Source organism: Ptychodera flava, chromosome 22 (assembly GCF_041260155.1).
Source record: "Ptychodera flava strain L36383 chromosome 22, AS_Pfla_20210202, whole genome shotgun sequence".
Classification (NCBI taxonomy): Eukaryota; Metazoa; Hemichordata; class Enteropneusta; family Ptychoderidae; genus Ptychodera; species Ptychodera flava.
The window spans coordinates 31,981,705-32,003,695 of NC_091949.1; the positions used below are offsets into that span (position 1 = coordinate 31,981,705).

Genomic DNA, 21,991 nt, shown 5'->3' on the forward strand with positions numbered 1-21,991 from the left:
CTCTCACTTTTAATTAAATTTTGTATGCTACCCTCTCACACCCCCTTTTGGTCTTTTAACCTTCATGCGCTCAAAACACGAAAGACATATCCACTCCTATCCCCCACACCCCCCCCCTTTTCCCATGTGGACTGACGTCATCATTTGGTGCTAGATTAGGTGGTCTCATTTTACATTTTGGTATAAATGTTCGTGTCTCTGAAATCGCACCCCCTCCCCTGAACCCAACCTCACAACACACAGCAGAGAGCGAGTGTTTGGCCTGTAAATTTCATGCTTGATATTATCGCGTGTAACCATAAGTTTACTGCCCGCAAATGAGTGCGCTGTCAGTGTGGTTAGACACATTTCAGTGACCTCATCAATGAGCGACCTCATCAATGAGCCTATCAACTGTCACGTGGTTGATTGATGTCTACTTGAGTTTGAATTAAAGTGAAATGACACAGATTAGAGCACGTTAACTTGATAAACGAGGACTTGTCAAAGCATTGTGTATAGAGCAGTTGGCCTTACTCTCGCTGAAGAGCTAATTAAAGCTGCACTTCACTCCATTGCTAGTAGCTCAATAATCTTTGACGTTCAAGATTTCTTTGCGCCACATGGAACTTGTTTTAGTTTAGCATTCAAGGGAGGAGGTCGTCGGAACTGCGCTCATAGGTCGTGTGGGACCCATAAAACCAATGTAAACACAGTATCCAAGAATGGAAGTCAAAGAAGACATCAATGATCTAAGATACGTTGGCGATGATGAAAGCTAACAAATGTTTGTTACTGTGTATGTACATCGTAAAGTTAAAATGTTGCAGCGATGTCAACGTGATGCATCTAAATACCGTGCATGAAATGCATGGTCTGTAAACAAGAAAAGACGCAGTTCCGACAACACCATCTTAACTTGCTGTCCAGATGATGTAAACTGTCGATAAGATCGTCTGACGCTGTGTGTATATTGCCGGAGGATGAAGTTTTCAATTTTTGAAACCCGACTAGGACTGAGAGAATGTAGGAAAAGCGTCAGTCTGATATACACCGTAGAAGAGATATCAGTACACGATTTTTCAAACTTTTGGCGAAAACGTTTGCCAGCCTTACGAGCAAACCATGGTCCGCTGTGTCGCTGTTAAAACTCTGTGACAAGAAATCCCTTTAAACGCACAAACAAAAATTCTTAAATATAACTGTTGGTCATGTTATCTTCACGAGTCATTTTACGAGAACGGACACTTACTAAGTATATCTCCATAACGTCTTTTATCCCTTTTTTTACAAATTTACTTTTATAATTATAGTTGCATTACGCCTCAAATGCTAAACTGTCAGTGTGATATTGTGGTACCATATGACCTTGTTTTAAGCCGGGTATTATGGCGATTGCGAAAAGACTGAGAACTATTTGCCCAGCTTAAAAGGGGGACAAGATGACGTCATTCACTTGTCGAGATATCTGTCAATGATCTTTGTATGAAATAAGAATCAGACGAAGGAATCATTCTCAACGCCATTTCATCTTTGTCGTATTGAAACTGGTTTCTTTAAAATGGTCGGCATTTCATTTTTACCCCGATGTCAAACAGCAAACTACCAGCAGTATGGTTGCTTTGGCTTCAAGTCGCCAAGTCCAAGTGATGTAAGAAAACATCTTAATAATTTCACAATACTGTAACTTTCAGAGATAGCTCAAGCTTAAAGGTATACAGTCACCTGTCAGCTAAATATGCCCATATATGGTCAAAGGGGCGTTCCTTTGTATTAAAAATGCCTATGTGAGGGCGCTGTTTTTAAAAAGCGGCCACCCGCTTAAAATCTGTGATTGGCTAGATTTTCTCTTTCCATGGTAACTGTGGCAAAATTGGAACAGGTGACTGTATACCTTTAACAAAACGTTGGCAAAAGTTATCTGTTCTGTTGACTGTTTGCTACGATAACCAACGTCTTTATTCGTCCATCTTTACCCCCGGTGTGACATTAGATAGAACAGCTAATTAATCCATACCACACATTTTTATGTGAACAAGAACACAAAGAAAAGCTTTTACCTGAATATCTGATTTCAAAGATTTCCAGCCTAACATTAAGCGCTCAGTGCTCAACGGTAATTAAGGTGAAGTACTACGAATTACGTCAAAATTAAGTTGTGGTGTCATTTTCTTGAAACTTTGCACAAATATTCTTGGAAGTTGTGCAAGTGCAAAAATAAAATAAAAAATGGGGGTCACCGCGCTCGTTTCCATGGAAACGGACGTTAAAATGGCGTCGTTAGAAATAAATAAAAATGATATAATTCACTTAAACTAAAGAAAGCAATTATAAAAAGCTTAGCAAATGAGTTAATTTTAATAATTCCAAGACTTAAGATCCATATCTATCGAATGTATAGTTTTCATGATGTTTGTAAAGAAATTTTTACATAAGTATCGATTACAAAATGACGATATCGAAATTATATCACTACATAATTTTCGAACTTTCTTCCTGTCGCTTTGAATGGTGTCATTTTGACCAAACTTGGCGAATAAAATCCTGACATAATACCATTTAGTTTACACTTTTAATAAAAGGGTGTCACCACGCTACTTTTTACAATATCTCCAGGTGAATGGGTAATATGCGCCATGTAAATGGAAGAGAAATGTTAATTTTTCGCTCATATTGAATAAAAACCAGCTTCCTAGGGGGTCAAAATATGACAAGGTTATAGGTCACACGTATTTCTAAGAGACTGGGTCAAAAAATTAGGTAAAAGCGCAATTTCAACAATGACAGGTGATGTTAAATACATGCGCTACAAAATAACCCATTTGCGGCTGGCTGGAGTTAAATCTGCGCAGAAACGTTCTAAAGCGTGTGCGCGTCCGAATTCGTCGGCCTTTACCTTAAATGATTTAAAAATAAGATACTGTTTCATTAAAGCAAAACAATTTCTTCAATTTCTGTTTTTAGATCAGAAAAATTATTGCAACAAAGTGAGAGTCCCAATATCTGTCCCGAGACACGCCCTACTTTATACATCAATCCTAGTGCTTTTAATACAATAAGTGTTTTTTTTCCCAATTCAGTGAATTTAAAGGAATACAGTCGTCGGAACTGCGCTTAAAGGTCGTATGGGACTCATATGACCAAGATAAATACTGTATCCAAGGTACAATGGTGATTGATGAAAGTTAAAACATGTCTGTCATAATCTACATCATATAATTTGAATGTTGCAGCTATAATGATGAGGTGCATCTAGATATCGTGCACGAAATACATTGTTTGTAAACAAGAAACTCGCACAGGCGCATTTCCGACGACCGTTTCCCTTTAATAAACGTTTAATTCATACAGAGCGGAATTACTGAAGCAATGACCAATGTGGCTTAGCCCGAGTCGGGAGCAACCCTTCGACCTTTGAACCTCTGATAGCTTGTCTGAGTGAAACTCCTTTTCATTCTTTACATATTTCAATCGAGAACGTCAAGTGTTCACTGAGTGCTTCTGAAGACTGATGTAGAACTAAACTTGGTCAGATGCAACATCATTTCAAACAGGTTTCAGCGCGTTACGGCTGACTTGTCTAAAATGACTCATTACTTTTCGATGTGACAGCAAAGAAAGGCAGTATTCCCCGGAACTTTAATAGTCCCCTCTTTATGGGAACAATAGAATCGAAACAGTTGCGCCAAGTTGAGTTAAAGAGCGTAAAGAAATAGGTTAAAGGGAGGGGTCGTCCCGTCTGCGGCTTGGAGACTTTCTTGTTGATAAACACAGCCCTTTCCAAGCTATTGGCGATGAATGTCCAGCAAATGTGAATCAAATTCAGCATTTGATACACGTTCATAGATAACCAGTTTTTTAGCTTTTCCAATCACTTCCAGTTTTTGCCAAATAAACTTGTTGCATCCCTTCGCGTATATGAAGCTGCTTCGGTCGCGGTTACCAGTTTTCTTACAGCCGCCATTTAAAATATTTTGATGCGCACAAGGGATGTTGGGATATGCTGTGTAGTGCAACAGGTCCGCTATATGGGTCTCATATGCGCAGGTGCAGATGGGAGGACCTCTTCCTTTATAACCAATGAAAGGAAAACTAGGCCCAAATCATGGCAAATCATCTGCCAATCAGTTAGTGGTATACAGCACCCGCCTAGTTGATTTAGTGACCAGGAGAAAAGTAAAATTTTAAATGTCCAACTACAATATTGGTGAAGCAAAAGGTATATATTTTAAGTGGTAACTGCATCTGTTTGACATTGGTGAGCGGTGAAAACTGTGGTCACACTTGACTTTATAAGGACCAGTGTTTGGGGCATTCGAAAATGTCCTCGCAATCATTGTGATCAGCCAAGACAAAAACATTATTGATGCTAGCTACGGAGGCGGCGAGCGATTTTTTTGCTTTCAGGAAGCAGCTTCATCTCACACTAGTTACATCAAGCTGATGACTTGGAGTTTGATGTCCTCAAGTTTGGGTCCAACATTTGCTCTATCTCTTTTTACTATATATTTGCCTTAATTTAAAAAATCCAAATTGGCTTAAGTAGAAGCGGCCATTCCGAGGATCAATTTATTGATTCCTAAACATAGCTTTCTTTACATCCTCCCGGGTGATTTACATTCTCCCAGCACTGTGTTTGGTGTGTAGATATCTCTAATGCAAGGTGTGTTGGGTCAAAAGCAAACGGCCCCTCCCCGAAATGTTAATACCCAACCGTTTTAGGAGGTAATAGCCATCCCCTGAAAAAGCACGCATTATCACATAGTGCAATTTCGTTATGTGCCCTGCTATTTTATCTCTTTTTCCTATCAATTCCAATGATAACCCTAATCTTTCACCCTTATCTAATCCAATTATACCTCTAATACACTCAACTTTAAATTAATACATGACACTCATTTATGTAAAGCGGTCACAGGTACACTCGAGCCTCGACGGGACGCTACTCGACCGTGCACTGTATCCACGGTTACGAGTAGATATCACAGCAGAACACTAGACGGCTTGAGTGTACGTGCGGTGATATTTCAGGGGATCACTGTAAAAACAAACATAGTAGCGGATCCGGACGCATAAGTGAACTCGTTGTCCTAGCAACTCTGATAAAAATATATGTCGTCCGTACTGGCACAAATGTGATAAATCCAATAAATATTTATATTTATGTTTTGTCTCCCTATGCTTCGTTTGTTGTAACAGACGGTTGGAGCCTTTTTTGAATATGTTCCTTGGTTTTACTATGGCAACGAGTCCACTGTCTTCCAGTAATATCAAGTCACTTTGTTATCTATCAAATTGTAAGGTTTCGAAGTCTTGTCGGTTTTTTTAGCGACAAAGTTTCAATATGGTCGGATTATTTCGATCGATCGATGCATGTGTGTTTTCAGAGATTGTCACCAGCCACAATCGAGCCATTTAACCCTTGGTGGAGTTTTTATCGTTTGTTGATAAGATCTACCATTGCATCGCAGTTTGCACATTTTCGAGTTGACATAGTGCATCAAATCTTTCGAGACACTCATGAAGCTCGAAAATGAACTTAAAACAGAATTATTTTTATGCAGGATCGTTGAATTAGACGACGTTGCCGGATAGACAGAGAATAGAATTGTGTGATACGTGGAGACGGGCGCATTTAATGACCGGTCGGTGGTGGCGCTTTCCGACGCCACCCTTGTTACGCTACACTGGTTTTCGTCAAATATTTGGTAGACTTGGGCAGCTGATATGAAAAGGGGTTTGTAGCAATTACAAACTAGTGTGGTTAATCTAACTTTCAAATGGCGATTTTCTGCTTTAGTCATGAATGTGTAGGATTTCTTTAGTACTCAGGCAGAGAACCAAAGTCAGGAGTTTCATGTCCATCGCGTGGGCAGGCGAAAGCACTCAAATATTTTCCCGCGAAATCTTGCGTAGGCAGGTGGAACCAGCCAAACATGTTCCCTACGAATTTCGCGTAGGCAAACACTTTAACCAGACGCTAACTTCGATACCCCTAACATCAACTTGTCTATTTTGAACTTTGGACATTCCAAGATTGAGAAAGTAAACGATAAACGGAGGTAGAGTGCGCGACGCCTGTCAGTTTTTAAGTGTTTGTGGCTATCTTTGAAAATATCTGTTTATTGATGCTAACCGTGGTGACAGCTCCCAAGCGAACGGCAAAACTTGAATTTGCAAGTGGTACAGACACGGCTGAAATTCAAATGCGTGGGTGAGGAATGATGCTTGAACAAATATTGACAAATCTTGCATTTAAGTTGATGTAGTGCGTCTGGTCATGAGTGTTCTTTTAAAACTCGTTTATTTGGAAAAGTTGTCAGAATGAGCTGTGTGCTGTAGCTAAGCGCCAATTCACTTTAACTTCTTCAGAGTTTTGATTGCTTTTAGCCTTACTGTTTATGATAATTTATTTATTGTTTATTTCTCAGCCTCTGTGCTTGTCAGATTTGGCAAAACGTCTCTTTGACCTTCTCAAATATCATAATTTCTTTTTGTTTGGCTATGCTCTGTGTGTCATCCAGATATCTCTCTTTGCCAATTTCACAATGAAGGTTTCAGCATTCTCCGGACTTTTTATTATCAACTTGTTTTATTCAGTTTTTAATATTAAATTCCTATCTATTTACCTGTTGTTTATGCCACCCCGATTATTCGTTGGATCTGTACAGTAATTGAACCGCAAAGCGAATGACGCTCGGCAATACACGCCCATTCTAATATTGTCAGCAGGTTGGTAAGCAGACGATCCGTGTCAACTACAAAGATAAAATATGACAATTAATCATTTTTTGAGTGTTTTAGGCGGAGTCACTTTTGATGAGACTCACCTCAGAGTGGTAAAATTATTTTAATTTAGTGTTAGGTGGGTCAATTTTTGTTTTGGGTTCTTCACCAGAAAAAAATGAGATTCTGTTTTTAAGTCTCCATTGGCCTAAAAATCGCAAGTGATTAAATTAAGAATATTTCACAACAGTGAATGAGACTTTTGTGTGGGTCTCGTTTTTATCCCTACTTTAAGTCATCTGTGGCCTCAAGTTTTCACGCCAAGTAAGCTTTCCGATCCTTGTGGTTTACCATGACAACATAAAGTGGACAGACGCCCAACACTTAAAACTCAACAGTCTCATTCGGGTCGGATGGGTTTAACTAAGGTCACTTTTCAAAGGCGCTAACTGCGGGCATGAGTAAATATATACACGCTTAAAACAGTGATCGGCAAAACGTATACACTGTTCATCCTTGTGTAACGAGAGCATGGAGAAAGGAAGGAGTAACAAAGTGTCTGATAATGTCTGGCATCTACAAGTTAATGAATTCATGCCTGCAGCTGAAGTGCAATGAGATTATAGTTGACACATCACACACAAACACACACGATCGATAGATAGATTACTGATAGACAGATACATATATCTTGCAGGCTTGTCTACATAGATACATCAATACACAATACATACATAATACCTACCTACCTACCTACCTACCTACCTACCTACCTACCTACCTACCTACCTACCTACCTACGTACCTACCTACCTACCTACCTACCTACCTACCTACCTACCTACCTACCTACCTACCTACCTACCTACCTACCTACCTACCTACCTACCTACCTACCTACCTACCTACCTACCTACCTACCTACCTACCTACCTACCTACCTAGCTATGTACCTACCTACCTACCTACCTACCTACCTACCTACCTACCTACCTACCTACCTACCTACCTACCTACCTACCTACCTACCTACCTACATACATACATACATACATACATACATACATACATACATACATACATACATACAGACAGACAGACAGACACCCTTTAGCTTCGATGTTTGTATATGATTTAGTATTATACTAAATCGGTATGAACGTATAATTGCTACAGTAACAAAATAATAATATCTGTTACTCAAGTTTCATAACTTTTCAAATCATCGTGACAGCTGTAGCTTAATGTAAATGAAGGGGTCTCGCTATTTCTGTTTGTCGCTGGATAGTTTAGAAGTTCAATAAGAAGTATCTGCGTTGATGGTGCCTCAGCACTAACGATCAGCACTAACGATCGAGATATATATTATATATATATATATATATATATATATATATATATATATATATATATATATATATATATATGGTGGAATTAAAAAAAAAATCATCTTTTCTACTCCTTAAGGCACAATTTACATAAAAACCAGGGTGTTTGTATAGTCTGCAAAGATATACTGGTCCGCCATCTCCTGTGGATGACACCACACATGCAGCAGTACAGTCTGACATATGAGAAGCAGTTGGTCACTACACGCTTGGTGACTACGCATGGATGACGCTAATGTTCATGCAGGTAACGGAGATCACCGTTCAATGGGAACCTGACCTTTTGACCCCTGTAAGTATATACGTGCCGCACTTTACGATAAATCAACGATTCAAGATGAATGCAGATTGTCTCCCTGGGTAATGTAGCGTCGCGACGAATTGTAAACGGTGACGAGTGGTGACGAAAGTTTTATTGAGGAACATGTAAACGTGCAATTTCTGCGCTATTTCTTGTGCTTTGCTCCGACTTCAGATCTGCCTTTCATTTCTGTCTTCATACCTGTACGCTCATTGTTACTTTCCACCACCTGCTGTTTGTCTGATCACTTTTCCCTCTTGATTTAGTATTGTTTGTCTGAAAGTGCGTGACTACCTGTTCGTCTCTGTCTGGCCGTCTATCCTTATGTCTAGCCGTACCCGTCTTGCTGTCCCCCTCACTCTGTGTCAAGCTAGCTCCCTCTGAAGCTCTACATGAACGAGATTTTTATTCGAGGGTTGCGGGTTTTTGCGGTTCATGTACTCCTTGTATATTTGAGATAGCATACACTTCGAAAGTGAAAGACTTCAAATTTTGCTCAAACTTTCCTCAATGAAGCTTTCAACCATTATCTTACCAAATCATGAATAAAAATCACGGGTCGCCGTGTAAAATTTTGTACTGGAGAGATAATTACCTGAGATTTCCCGATATTTGAAATTCAAAATGGCCGCCACCCCTGTGTTAACGGGTGACTACAGGGGGAAAAGTAGAATTTTCGATTTTCGAAAAACTAAGACAGTGAAAAGTTTTCTTACACCAAAAGCTTCAAAATGAGCCCCCACAAGAAGTAGATAAGAAAAGAATTGAAAAAGTTTCAGAGTCCGAATATCTGTCCCCGAGGCGAGTCACCTGTGATCTAAATGTGCCCATATATGGTCAAAGGGGCGTTCCTTGTATTCAAAATGCCCATATGAGGGCGCTGTTTTTTAAAAGCGGCCACCCGCTTAAAATCTGTGATTGGTTAGATTTTCTCTTTCCATGGTAACTGTGGCAAAATTGGAACAGGTGACAGTATACCTTTAACGACAACTCTTCAAGACTTCGTATCGGAAAGAAAAGTTTATAATCGATAACGAAATAATAATTTTCTCACAGATGAATAACTCGTCTGTGCAGTTCGAAAAGTTAATAAGATTTGTACATTTTAACAGCTTCATTAACCCGTAACTTATGTCTCTTCGCGTATTGTTATTGTCTGTAAAATATATTTTCTTAATCTGCTCCAAACGCCATGTCGAAGTAACAAGTGTTAATCTGTCAATACAACCCATACATGTGTGGTGTCAAAAGTATTGGCGCTGACGAATTAATTTTAATCCGGACAGGAAATCATCTGTGAACAATAACTCTACGTATTTTTCTCTATACCCATTGTGTTTGCAAGGTTTATAGTCGTAATTCAACACACTTTGAAGGAGGAGGAGAAGAAGATTTGAGTTTTCAAGTGAACCTTTAATACTAAATTCAAACGCTTTTACAGAAAAGTACATATCGAACCGATTCAATTTTTAAAGACTAAAAAGCAAAAATGAAATCATACAAAACGACGGAATCATCTGATGACAAGTGACTGACTGAAAAACTGGAAACTGGAAACTGCAAAGCAGTGACGAGACAGAGGAGACAACTATGAAAAAGACAGATAGTCATACCACAGTGACATGAGGATAAATACCAGCGATAGCTGAAAGAAAGCACAATGTTTGTCAGCTGCATGCATATTCTACAATGAATAGGAGAAAGCAGAACAAAATCCCGAAACCAAAGCTGGGCGTAAGTAAATTTCAAATCTGTAGGACAAGAAAAACTAAAACACCTCATATCTTGCTCAAAAGGCCACCTAACCGCCTATGAGGAGTCCCGTCTAAAAATCGACAATGCCAGCCAAGCGTCTTCTCAATTACTGACTAAACCCTCTCTCATTCCGAGGAGTACGGTGTCCATGACGAGTTAGGTGTCGGCAAAAAGCTTAGTGTGCCCAAAAGTGACAGCACACAAAGGACAGGTGTATAATCATTACAATGTAATTATTCCATCAATATCCATGGAGTCAGTGATGTCATAAAACACCAGGAAAGCCGTATGTGTGAATTTATCGTAAAGAAGATGATGTGCACGCTTTCTATCAAAAAATTAATGAAAATATTATCAAAAGTTACAAAAATTGGCCCTGTTTGTGATCTGTTTTATTTCCCAACTCGTTCCCGGTAAAATTGTACCTGACAAACTTAGAATTATCCTTGATTCGTCAATGTATTTGTGTTACCGCAGTCCCTCCAGTAGAAGGACTGTCGTTTTACCTTAAATGCACTGTAAAATATCGTCTGGGGTCTCCGGTCTGAGGCATGGACCACGATGACAAGCTCTTTCCACCGTATTATTCAACTCACAGCAAAACAACAATTTTGGGTGCAGTTGTCTTAATTGTTTTAATAAACAGCTTTCTGCCAGTGATCCATTGAATGCAAACTGACGATATGGTTACTGATTTTGCGGTATTGATTTTCAAACTCTAGGCCTACTCACTTTCAAATTTAATTCATTTTGGACCAGTCACACGAGGCCATCGACCCCCAGCTGATTTTTATGATAATTAAAATGATAGCAAGGGAGAGCATTCACCTGCAGGGAGAATAATAAACGCTGTGAAACTTGTTAGAAACCTTGGCGCGCGCAGATCCGATATTGAAGCTACCTTCACTTCGCCATGACGTGGCTGTTTCAGTGTTGTATTGTAATAGAATCTGTTAATCTCATTCGTGGTCACCCTTTTGTAACAGGATTAAGTTTATTGTGTATGCCTTTGCGTGGAATAATCTCCCTAATTGTACTTGTGGCCCGCAAGCCTCCGGTGCAAGTCACTGAAAACTGCACCCGTTTTCAACTGTCGGTTAGGGCTCTGGCTAGCAAAACAGTACAAGCTTTATGTTCGACGTTCGATGTTGTCTAGATGTACACCTACTCGATGGCTAGTGTAGGCACTAGGAAGAAACACTAAAATTAGATTTCCTGAGACAGATGCCTAGGCCGCTTTCCGATGTGACCAGGCAACATAGCTGGATTTCTAGGATCATTTGATATGGAGTAGACAATGAGAAAAGTCAGTTCCCCCAAGGCCACGGCGCGTGTTGGCTTTGTTCGAAGGTAGGACAGTCTTAATTGGGCTCGTAACCACCGTTTGTGGATACGTCAACGGTGCACGCGTTTCCTCAAATAGGGGGAAAAGTTGCATAGACCGCCAGGGGGTAAAAACCTGCGAAGTCGTCATCTTGAAACGAGGCGATGTCTCAGCTCAAACCTGGAGGGGGAGAGTGGTTGCCGTTCGAGCTCCTTCGGACTCATATCTAACAGTATGCGATGCTTACATCCTGATTGGGCTTCGGCACGACGCGTAGGAATCCGTCGGCATACAATTGACACGTGTACCGCCGCACGCCTGGGCGGACTGTGAAAAGTGACATGAGTTGTCATATTCTCACGCTTTTCGTCGAACACATCTTACAACAATGCGACTAGCACACTCCGCACATCGGGCGCCTTTTTAGATGGTCTATTCCGACAGAGAAGTTTGATCAGAGCCTCCCTGTAGCCAGCAAGGTGATTGAGGAATATTAACTGACAAAAATGTTACGAGTGAATTTGATTTAGTTCATGTAGACTCTCATCCGAATCCTCTTTTCACTTACTTGCATACCATTAGTTTCTCTTGCTTTCTTCATTTTTAACGAACCCTGCAAAAAGCGGCCAATCTTCTCAATGTCGACAGTGGACTTGCTTATATATCTTTACACCATACAGGTGTGCTGAATAAAGTTCACATTGAATGAGTACACAGTACACATGCACAAATACATGTATGACTTGATACATAGAGAAATACAGATACTGTACCTACATATAGGCGTCCATTTGTGCATCCGTACAAACATACATCCATGCATCCATCTATGCACCCACCTCTCTATGCACCCTTCCATCAATCCATCCACCGGTCCGTCCATCCATCCGTCCCATCTACCCATCCATCCATACACACATGCACACATTCTTGCACACGAACTATGCATGTGCACGCATATATATATAGAGTATATCGCATGTGCATTTTCTATTAACTGTGAAATTAACAAGATCAACGGCTGTCCTATAGTATAGGCCGACAAGTCAACTGTACGTACGGGCAAGAGTAGAGAGGTTTCTGAATATAACTGTCATTATTTTGGAGTGCAAGTTAGCACTGAGATCCATTTAACGTCTCTAGCGCCCCCTTCACTGTTTTTTTATCTATTGTTTCGTAGAAATTCGCTGTGACATTGCCTGTCGCTGGTTTGTTTGGGTTTTGTGTGTAAACAGACATTTTCAGAATGAATGGATCTCTATGTTCAGGTTATGAGTTTATCACCTTCACTTGATCAATGGATTCGTATGGAGGTCAAGGTCGAAGTGAGACACCGAACTGCAAAGTGTGTAGCATTCTGGCATGACCAAGTGACCAACGCACAGCATAGTGACATTCAGTTTGTTCAAGGTCTATTGAAAAGACAGTTCACACTGCGCAAACCGAGCGCTTTTATCTCCTAGCGGGCGCTCCTGACAAGAGTCACCATACCCGAATGGGCGACGGCAACAGCAGCCCGTCCCGACACAACAAGGAGCCCTTTCATTGTTCATACCGTTCCAAGTCGGCACAGCCGATCCCCGCTTAGCGTTTGCACCATGGACGGCAATCGCAAAAGTGACTCGCAGTGGCAAATATGAGCACACTAGAGATGAGTATATGCCTCAGTTTGGTGTGTAGAAGTGCCTGTGTGTAGTCACTACGGTGGGAACCTGACTGCGTGTCTTGCAAAGACCGGCTTGCTATGATTATAGAATATACGCAGCCAGGCGAGACGGTTGCAGAACGCGACAGACAGATGGCGTTGTACATTGTGAGAGGTTCACTTTTGAGCGACACTAAGCAGAAAAAGTTTAGGTGACTGTTCAGGTTTACGGTGTACCCTGCCAGTAATGCATGGGGGGCATCTGTGAAGACACGATTAGGGTTTACAAACGAATGGATAGATGATTTCTAAATCCAATCACGGACCCGCGCTATCGGCGACGCAACGTTCACCTCATTTTCTCGACGGTCTCGGAAATTCAAAATTAATGAGTTCTGCGGCTTTCGCGAGAATACAAAGCGGGGTATAGTTTGTTTTGGCACCTTTCAGTGAACTACGCCAGTAACCTAATATTGATAAAAAACTTAGACTGAAACCGGTGTTCGATAGACAGGCAGTAAACGGACGGGGACCCACAAACGCACACCATCGATTACATCGGGCACGCAGTAAGACCACAGTGGGACAGAAAGAGGCTTTCCTTGAGCGCCCGGGTGTGTGAGCGTTTCCGTATTACAACTGCGTTCTAACAGAACGAGGGGACTGGAGTTGAATACACAAGATTGACAGAGAATGAACGACGCAAATAAAAGAGCAATTGGTGAAGGAACAGCTTAATGATTGTAGGCCAATTACTCCTGATCAAGTGGGGTCAGTTAACAAGTCTGTTCAGCCACACTCTGACTACAGTTATGGATGTGCTAGGGGTAGACAACGCCGCTGTCCCGTTTAAGCCACTGTGGATGGCTTTGCTAACCGAAAATACTGTATAAAACTGGAGGGCAAGGCGAACCAACGTGCCTTAAGCCTTAAGAGCAGCTCTTGAAAGTCTCGGTACTGGAACAGCCAAGAAGATTTCTGAGATTTCGTCGTCGAAAACCCGAAAGGCGAACCCCGCAAGGAGCAACAGCAAAAACATTAGTGCTCTTTGTTTAGCCTTAATTACTACACACCGTACACCTGCTAAGAGAGACGGAAAGACACTTTCGACAAATGTATATGTAGATAGTCAACGAGAACGAAATAAACTTTTGACCTTTATTGGTCGATGAGATTTTTCATTTGGCCTGGGGAGTTTGCCTTTGTCTTTCTATTTACATGATTCTGTCTTCTTGTATGTGTCACTTCGATACCGATTGCCGACCCCATATTCCCATCTGTTGGATAGGCACCCATGAGTAAGATCGGCTACAAATTGACCAAATCCACACTGTAGCATACGGGTTGAATCAGACGTGCTCGTATTGCCTTTTGCTAACGCGTAGCCTGCATTTTAATGAGTTCAATTGACAGCTCTCAATTCACCGATATTATTTGACCGTCAATACCGTGAGCGAGCCTGATAGGCTGGCCGTAAGTACGTGGGAGGGATACCCTTGAATTTGCGTGGTTAATTACTTAATAAGTGAAATCTAATTGGTCAGCGTCGTGTGTCATTCTAACGCGAGCTCATGGCAGTAGTGTATAAAAGCGCAGAGGGGACGTACGCAGTTGTATCGGTAAACAGTGATTGTGCTCTCTTGCTCACTCCCACCGCAACTCAAGCAATTCTACCAAGGCGCTGGAAGGCGACCCTTGAAGACATTACAACGGCGTTTACATAGACCTGTCGCCTTACGTCACAATTGGCCGGTAATTGCCGACCACTGCAACGGTGCTGCAGAAATCGCAACTACGACTTGCTGGCAGTGACAATTACCATCGGCTTACCCGCACATTTCGCCAGTGGAGATTTGATCGCTCGACCATACGGCCGGTAACGACATCGAGATCGTCGCCTGAACATCTTGCATTGGCAATCGTACCAAAGTCTCGACGCTGTTCGTTGGATAACTATTGTCGCTGCTAGCGGAGGACTGTGGTGTGATACGCCAACCACCCCGCCCTCCCGGCATTGACGACGTATCCACACAATACCTTCACCTCTAACATTCAGAACTCCAACGCAATAACGTGTTTAGGCTGACTCTGGCAAAAGCGACAACAATGGCCGAAGCATACTTTGCACAGCCCACCGAATTTAAAACACCGTTCGCGACTACGCTGCATGTAGAAGTGAGCGAGCCCATGGCAGAGACGTTCCCGTACAGCCAACAGATTATCGCCTTCAACGGTGGCCTCCTATCGACGTGTTCTGTGGACTCGGGCTTCGAGGACGTGTCGCCGATCGCTATGAGTTCGAGCAAGGAGAGAGAATCGCAAGAAAACAATGAGAACGTTAACACCATCAAGAGGACTGACTCTGGCCTGAAGGCCCGTTCACGTTTGTCTTCATCGAACGGCAGGACACGACACAACACCTATGACGCCAGAAACAACCGGAGACTCACCATCAACGAACGTGAGCGGACGAGAATGCGGCGGCTAAACGAAGCAATGGACTCACTCAGGAAAGTGGTACCGCACTATCCGTCAGACAGAAAACTTAGCAAAATGGAAACTTTACTTCTTGCGCAGAACTACATCTTGGCACTGACCAGAATACTGCAAGAAGTCAAGCAAATTGGCGGAAAACCGAACTATAACGCTGAGGCACTGGCCCAGTCTATCGCACAGAACGCTACCAACAACAGACACGCGACTAAGTGACAAGGGAACTGTAAATACTACTGTAGATCATTTGCAGTGCATCGAAAGGCGGAGTCATTCCAAGGCCTTGAAGGTGTTCACATATCCATCCATTACACATTACTGAAATACTTGCAAGCTGTAATACTTTTTTTTAATTATTCAAACAATGCAGTCTACAACACTGCAACGTGTGTAAGTTAATTTATTTTTGGTAAAGATAATGTATGCTTGATGTTGTACTTTTCAAAACTGAAGTCTTCACTTTAGTATGTTGTGTAATTGACCGTGAAACACTTTTCAGAGAAAGCGCACACCATTTCACCCAGCGAAGCTGTTTACGCTATTCTATTCAGTACTTGGCTGAAGCAGGACGTGGCAGCTTTCTCTCTCTAGATAGCCACAGTCTAGTCATTCTCCTTAGGTAAAGTCCGATCATGCTAGGTATGATTAAATATGTGCGTTGATCTGTGAACGGACCGACACTAGAGAAAACTCAATACCCTGACAATTGATTTCATTTTCTCGTCCTGCACTGTGGCAGATATTCCATGACTCTATGCAATATCATATTTTTTAATAATTATATAAATAAACCTTTGGTGCAGTCTTTAAAGCAATTATTGTTGATCGTTTCATTACTATTTAAAGTTGTCACTTTGAACAATTATCACATAGAAAAGCGATTGTAGACATCAAACACTTCTATGTGTTTTATTCTCTTTTTGCAACGCCTTTTAAATGTAAGAGAAAAGGTGTTCACGATATATTTTTGAAAGCCGTAATCAAGTTATCGCGCTTATTTTGAGACGGCTCAGGGATAGGGGAAAGGTCTTAGGGGAAAGTGTTGCTTTGTCAAAATTTTGAAAGCCTGTTAAGAAAGGGATTATGTGTGTCTAAAACCCACTTTGGATTGATGGTGTTGAAAAAATACAGCACTAGAAAGTTAAATCGTATTTGCTATGAAACGCGAGCAAGAGAATGTTGTTGCTGAGGTCCATGGTACCAATCGATCGCAACTTGGCAACGGGGAAACTGAATTTATTTGATTTTACACCGTTTCAACGTCCCAATAATCAAATGAATGGTCGTACTAGACACGAGCGGGGGCGGGGTGTTTTTCAAGCATCAGTTGATACACAAACATTGAAGCTACTTGGTATGGCGGAATCCTGCAACTGAACCACAGTAGCCCTGTGTATGAACATAGTTCTGTGATTGCAAGGAAAGGTTACGTGCCCTTTGAATGGAGTCACCGAAATTCAAACCCACGCATTTGATAAACTTTGGCAACGGGGCTGTAAATATTGCACCCGAATCTCCGGGTCTACATATATCCGTTACCTTAGCTACGTGTACTCCAACAATATCGGTTGGAAGACTCCAAAAGTCGCCCTGGCTTTAAAATTAATTGCTGAATTTAGTTTTCCTATCCGGGGGATTATTCTTTTCTTGCAATATGCATACAGCACATACTTGTCTCAATATACTGCCGACCTGTGTGTTCAGTGGTCTATCATATCAAACCTATCGTGATATACATGCCCGATTCTCATGAGTTATTTCATCAGATACAAATACCGTTCTCGTAGATATGTAAAACATTATCTTAAGTTATAAGTTTGGTTGGGAGCAAGGATTAAACTCACCTTGATCTGGTCTTGTCAAACCAACGTGCGTGACAAAATAAGATCAAACGAGACTGTACACACTTCAGAATGTCCTTAGAAAATGCCATTTTAGGTAAAAAGGTATTGGAGCTTTGACGCGATATCCGTCAGGTTTGGCTTGATGGTCACGTGATTTTCTGATGCATGAACACACACAGAAATGTGTCAAAACATTGAACCTGCGAGATGAACGTCGAACGCGCCAAGTAGAACTGGCCATGTTACGTAAATAGACAGAATAGCTCATTTCGCTAATTTGTGGTTTTTCCCCCCAAAATTTTTTGACCACCATTTACATGAAAATGTCAAGGAGCCGAAACTCAATGATTCTTAACCTAATCAGCACAATTGCGTCTCAGCAGTTTGGCGCGTTTTAGTCTATAAAATATTGCTCTCTCTTATCTTTGGAACACGGTGGCGCACGTTCAGGACTTGAGCAAGCCTTCGGAAGGACACCGTCGTGAACAGGACAAGTAAGAAATATGTCTGCTACCGGTATAACCTGACCAAACCTAATTTTAAAAACCATCGACCGAAGACGTATTCCCATTTTTGAAAACTACCCACAATTTTGCCAAATTTGCAGGTTTACTTAATGTGTCACACCGCATCAAGATAAAAAAACAAAAACAAAAAACAAAAACCAAAAAAACCCAGAAAAGTGCCCGATTGATCAACCCTGTTTCTCGAAGGTATGGCAACGGAAATACAGAGATTATTTTGGCTCACACATATCTCCATAGTGATATTGGTGGGCAAACATGAACTCAAGCATCGACCTCCTTTACGGCGAAAGTGATTCAAACATACGAGCAGGGCAGTGTCTCGCCTCCAGCTTTTCAGGTCTTGTATCATCTGGAACAAAATGGAAATGGTTGCAAAGTGTTGCTGCAATGTCCCGTTGGTCATTTTCAAACTTTTTTGGTTTGACAACTTGTCCGTTTGAACAGACCTCTTTTTGGCACACATTTTCACCGCTTTCTCCATCTTTTCTGTCACTTGAAAGATGATATCCTCCGTGTTGTGACTTCATAAAATATCGTAAGTGGTTTGTTCGAGGCGGAAAACCTTCCCTTGTTGAAATACTAGTAAACTTCATATCAAAGACACTAAGTGGACAGTCGGCTGGACGTAGAAAACAAACCATTTACGGCTTTTGTTTTTCCCTATAGCTGAAAAACTATAATTAAAACGATTAAATTGGTCGCGCGTCTGGGCGTGGTTACATTATCGTTTCAGACAAACAAGTCGGCGCGTGTAGAATAGACTGTCAGCAACCTTTCAGAACGGACATGTTTCGATTTCTCAAAATCCATATCAAAGTGCGTCCGAGAGATTTTACAAAAAATCCTTGTTAGTTTCCTCACTGAAATATTCTCAACACTTTTATTTTTAGCAAACGACATCCCGCGGGGCAACATTGTTTATCTTGTTCAGCAGACGACACTTTTCACTCAGAAAACGCGGGAAGAAAGGCGCGTAATCGTTTATGAGTTTCCGCGAGTCACTTCATAAGTGTGGACACGCTGTCAAAAATTATGCCAACAATTAACTGAAGAATTGCAGATATGATGAAAACAATCTCGATTGCTACACCACCTCAACAAAGGGCATAGGTACTCGACCCATATGCTAGTCTTATTAATTAGCATTAGTTTGGTAGGATACGATAAACTAATTGAAATTTCAAGGTTAAGGAATTGTACAATACCCACAGCGCGCTAGACAAAAAATTGAATCAAACAAAATTTGATTTACATGCGGGGTTTTTGTTCAGCTGCCTGTAAACTGGAAAACAATTAGCTTCTCTCTCCCAGTGATCATTCTTGCTGTCAGACTGTCAGATGTATACTGGAAGGTAAAGTGTAGTTGAAGTACCCCACGACTGCTTCCTGGCATAGTTGATTGAAGTGAGCGACTCGCATGACTGCCGTCTAATTTTGGAAAATAAAACAATTAATAGACAAGTCCTAACACTGTTTCTCCGAATTGTAATCATCCACCAGGGGAGCTAGAGACTGCGCTGCCGATCGACCTCTCGATAAACCGACACTAAAAAGAAAGCAGATTTATTTCATCATGAACAGGCAACAAGATGGAAATGCGCAAGTCAACAGGTGTCTCCGTCTCGTTTCCAATAGCAACGGCATAAAACCCGCATACAAAATCACACGTGACACTTTTATGGCTTGTGTGGTCAGTGACTCGGGATCTCGTCTGGAAAATTTCAGGGCGTTGCAAGTGTGAGCCAAAGTGACCTATATTGAGACAAAAACCTAATTATATCTAGTACAAAACTGACTAGCACAGTGAATTACGGCGTAGTGACGAAAATGCTGGCTTTAAAATTCGATAAGAGATATTTGAGGTACAGACTCGGACTTTGTACACGAAGAAATTTGGACAAATTTTAGAGGAAAAGTGTATATCGAATTTGTAAGTCTAATCACAAACAATTGTTGTTTGTTAATACACTAACAAATACGCTCAGATCGGCAGGGTGATTTTCCACAACAGAAATGCAGATATTTGTTGTCAGAAAGTTTCTCGTGTGTTTCTTGCAAACAAGCACTGAGAGCTCGTCTAATAGCAAATGTCAAAATTCATTTTGCGTCAGCATTCAGCAGACAAATATACAGACATGAACTCGTCTGAAATACATGACTCCTCAATGGATCAAATGATGAAATTGCTTGAAACTGCTGTTAACTTTGCCTTCGAAGGACGCAATGATGCATTTTAAAGAGCTCTACTATCTTCATAAAGCCACATGTCTGCAACCCACAATCGTGCAATCACGGAGGCTCTACTGCACCGTGAGGTTACGAGTCAAATTGTATGGTAAAGGATGGAACTGGAATCTACTCCGAACAAAGAGCACTTCCCAAGCAGACTGACAACTTACTCTCGCCGCCTGGGGTTGTTTTTCTAACCCTTTAAGCCATGCAAAAAGTTGTGATTTCACGCACATTTTGTAACCCTGCACCTATTCACTTTAATCGTCTATCCCTTAGTCGGCGAAAACACTCACACGTGCACCAATCTTCCGAGAGCTACCGACTGTCGACAGAGAAGAAACCTGTCCAAAGTTGAATCACACACACGGAAATATGGCGACCAAACCCCGGAGGTGGTAGGACTGAAAACGAACTTTCTTTGTTATGGCGCGAAAACAATGGACTATTGCAAAGAAAAGGTTTCTATGTTATTTTACTAATCGAACGAGATACTTTATCTCGCCAGAAAACGGGAATTTTTCAGGAAAATTTTCAGAAAACTGAGAGCCGACATTGTTCTGACAGCAAACAGTCTGGAAGAAAAATAGTCTAAACGAACTTCTGAGGTAGAAAATCTTTGTGTACAGGCCCGGTCGTCCACATCTGTCGTCTGCATCTGAAAATTAATATAAAAATCACGCACATATAAACAGCTTCAACTTTGTTCTTTTTGTGGACTTTTGCAGATGGCGGGACGAAGAAAAATGAAGTCTTATGCCTGGAGAGAACGGTTCAGACGCCTCGACCAGTGTCACGTGACACCAGAAGCCCGAAAGTAAGATGAATAGGACACAAAGATGGGCCTTCTGTAGTTTGCCTGTTTAAAACAGCCTTTCAACTTTGGCGGGAACAATTTATGCGTGCTAAACGTGGGAGATTTCGTTGTCAAACGCGGCTGTGCTACCCCTCTCGTATTCAATCTTTCTTTGGCTGTTTTGTCATGCTAGGGGGTTGATGATGATTTTTGATCCGAGTGGTAATATACTCCAAAAAAAGACACAACAGAAGCAGATGGCCACACTCTCTCCACCCTTCTCTTCTGTTCAGTCCAAAATGTTTGTTGTAGTCGTTCAGTTATTTCTTCCCGCTTTTTTTGATTATCCTTGTAAGAGAAACAACTTCGGATGGCTTGCATCATGACGTCAGGTTCCAATTGTTACGAGGGGAGTCTGTTGTTAGGGTGCCCAGCCAACAGGTCCCGCAAACGAAACATTGGAGAAGAAGAAAAAATCTCCGCGCTTAATGTCTGTCACAAAATGAGCCGTTCACACCCTTTTCCAGAAACGCCCTGATGCCCAATTACTGAGAGTCGTTGCATTCATTTCCACGGGGCACATCGGACCAAAACTCCTTAGTCATAGTGACCGACAACGGTTTGTTATAAAAAACAGAACTTACACGTGCCTTTGTTGAAAAGAGAAGCCATACTTTCCCTGTGAATAATTTTCTTCTGAGTAAAGCTACCTTTACTTTTGGATCAGGAATATGTTGCCTATCGGATAGAACACCACGAAGTTTTTGAAAGAAATACTTATTATCTCCATTTTTGTTCCATTGATATTGCAAGAACACTTACTTCGTTTATTCGCTAAGTTTTGTTCAGCCACCGAAGCCTTGTGGTGAGTTGTTGCATAGGGGATAACATCACTCAGAGACGTAAATCTCAAGAAGGAGCCGATATGCCAATATTTACATGTTAGCAGTTTCTGTCGAGTGGCGGAGGGAGGTGAATGATCTG

At 41.4% G+C, this 21,991-nt stretch overlaps 1 protein-coding gene across 1 annotated transcript; it reads left to right on the forward strand.

Moving 5' to 3' along the window:
- Positions 1-15,224: 15,224 nt before the first annotated feature.
- On the forward strand, positions 15,225-15,827 carry LOC139122339 (neurogenic differentiation factor 6-B-like). The gene has a single exon (XM_070687734.1). The coding sequence runs from the start codon at positions 15,225-15,227 to the stop codon at positions 15,825-15,827; it is 603 nt and encodes a 200-aa protein (XP_070543835.1).
- Positions 15,828-21,991: the final 6,164 nt, after the last annotated feature.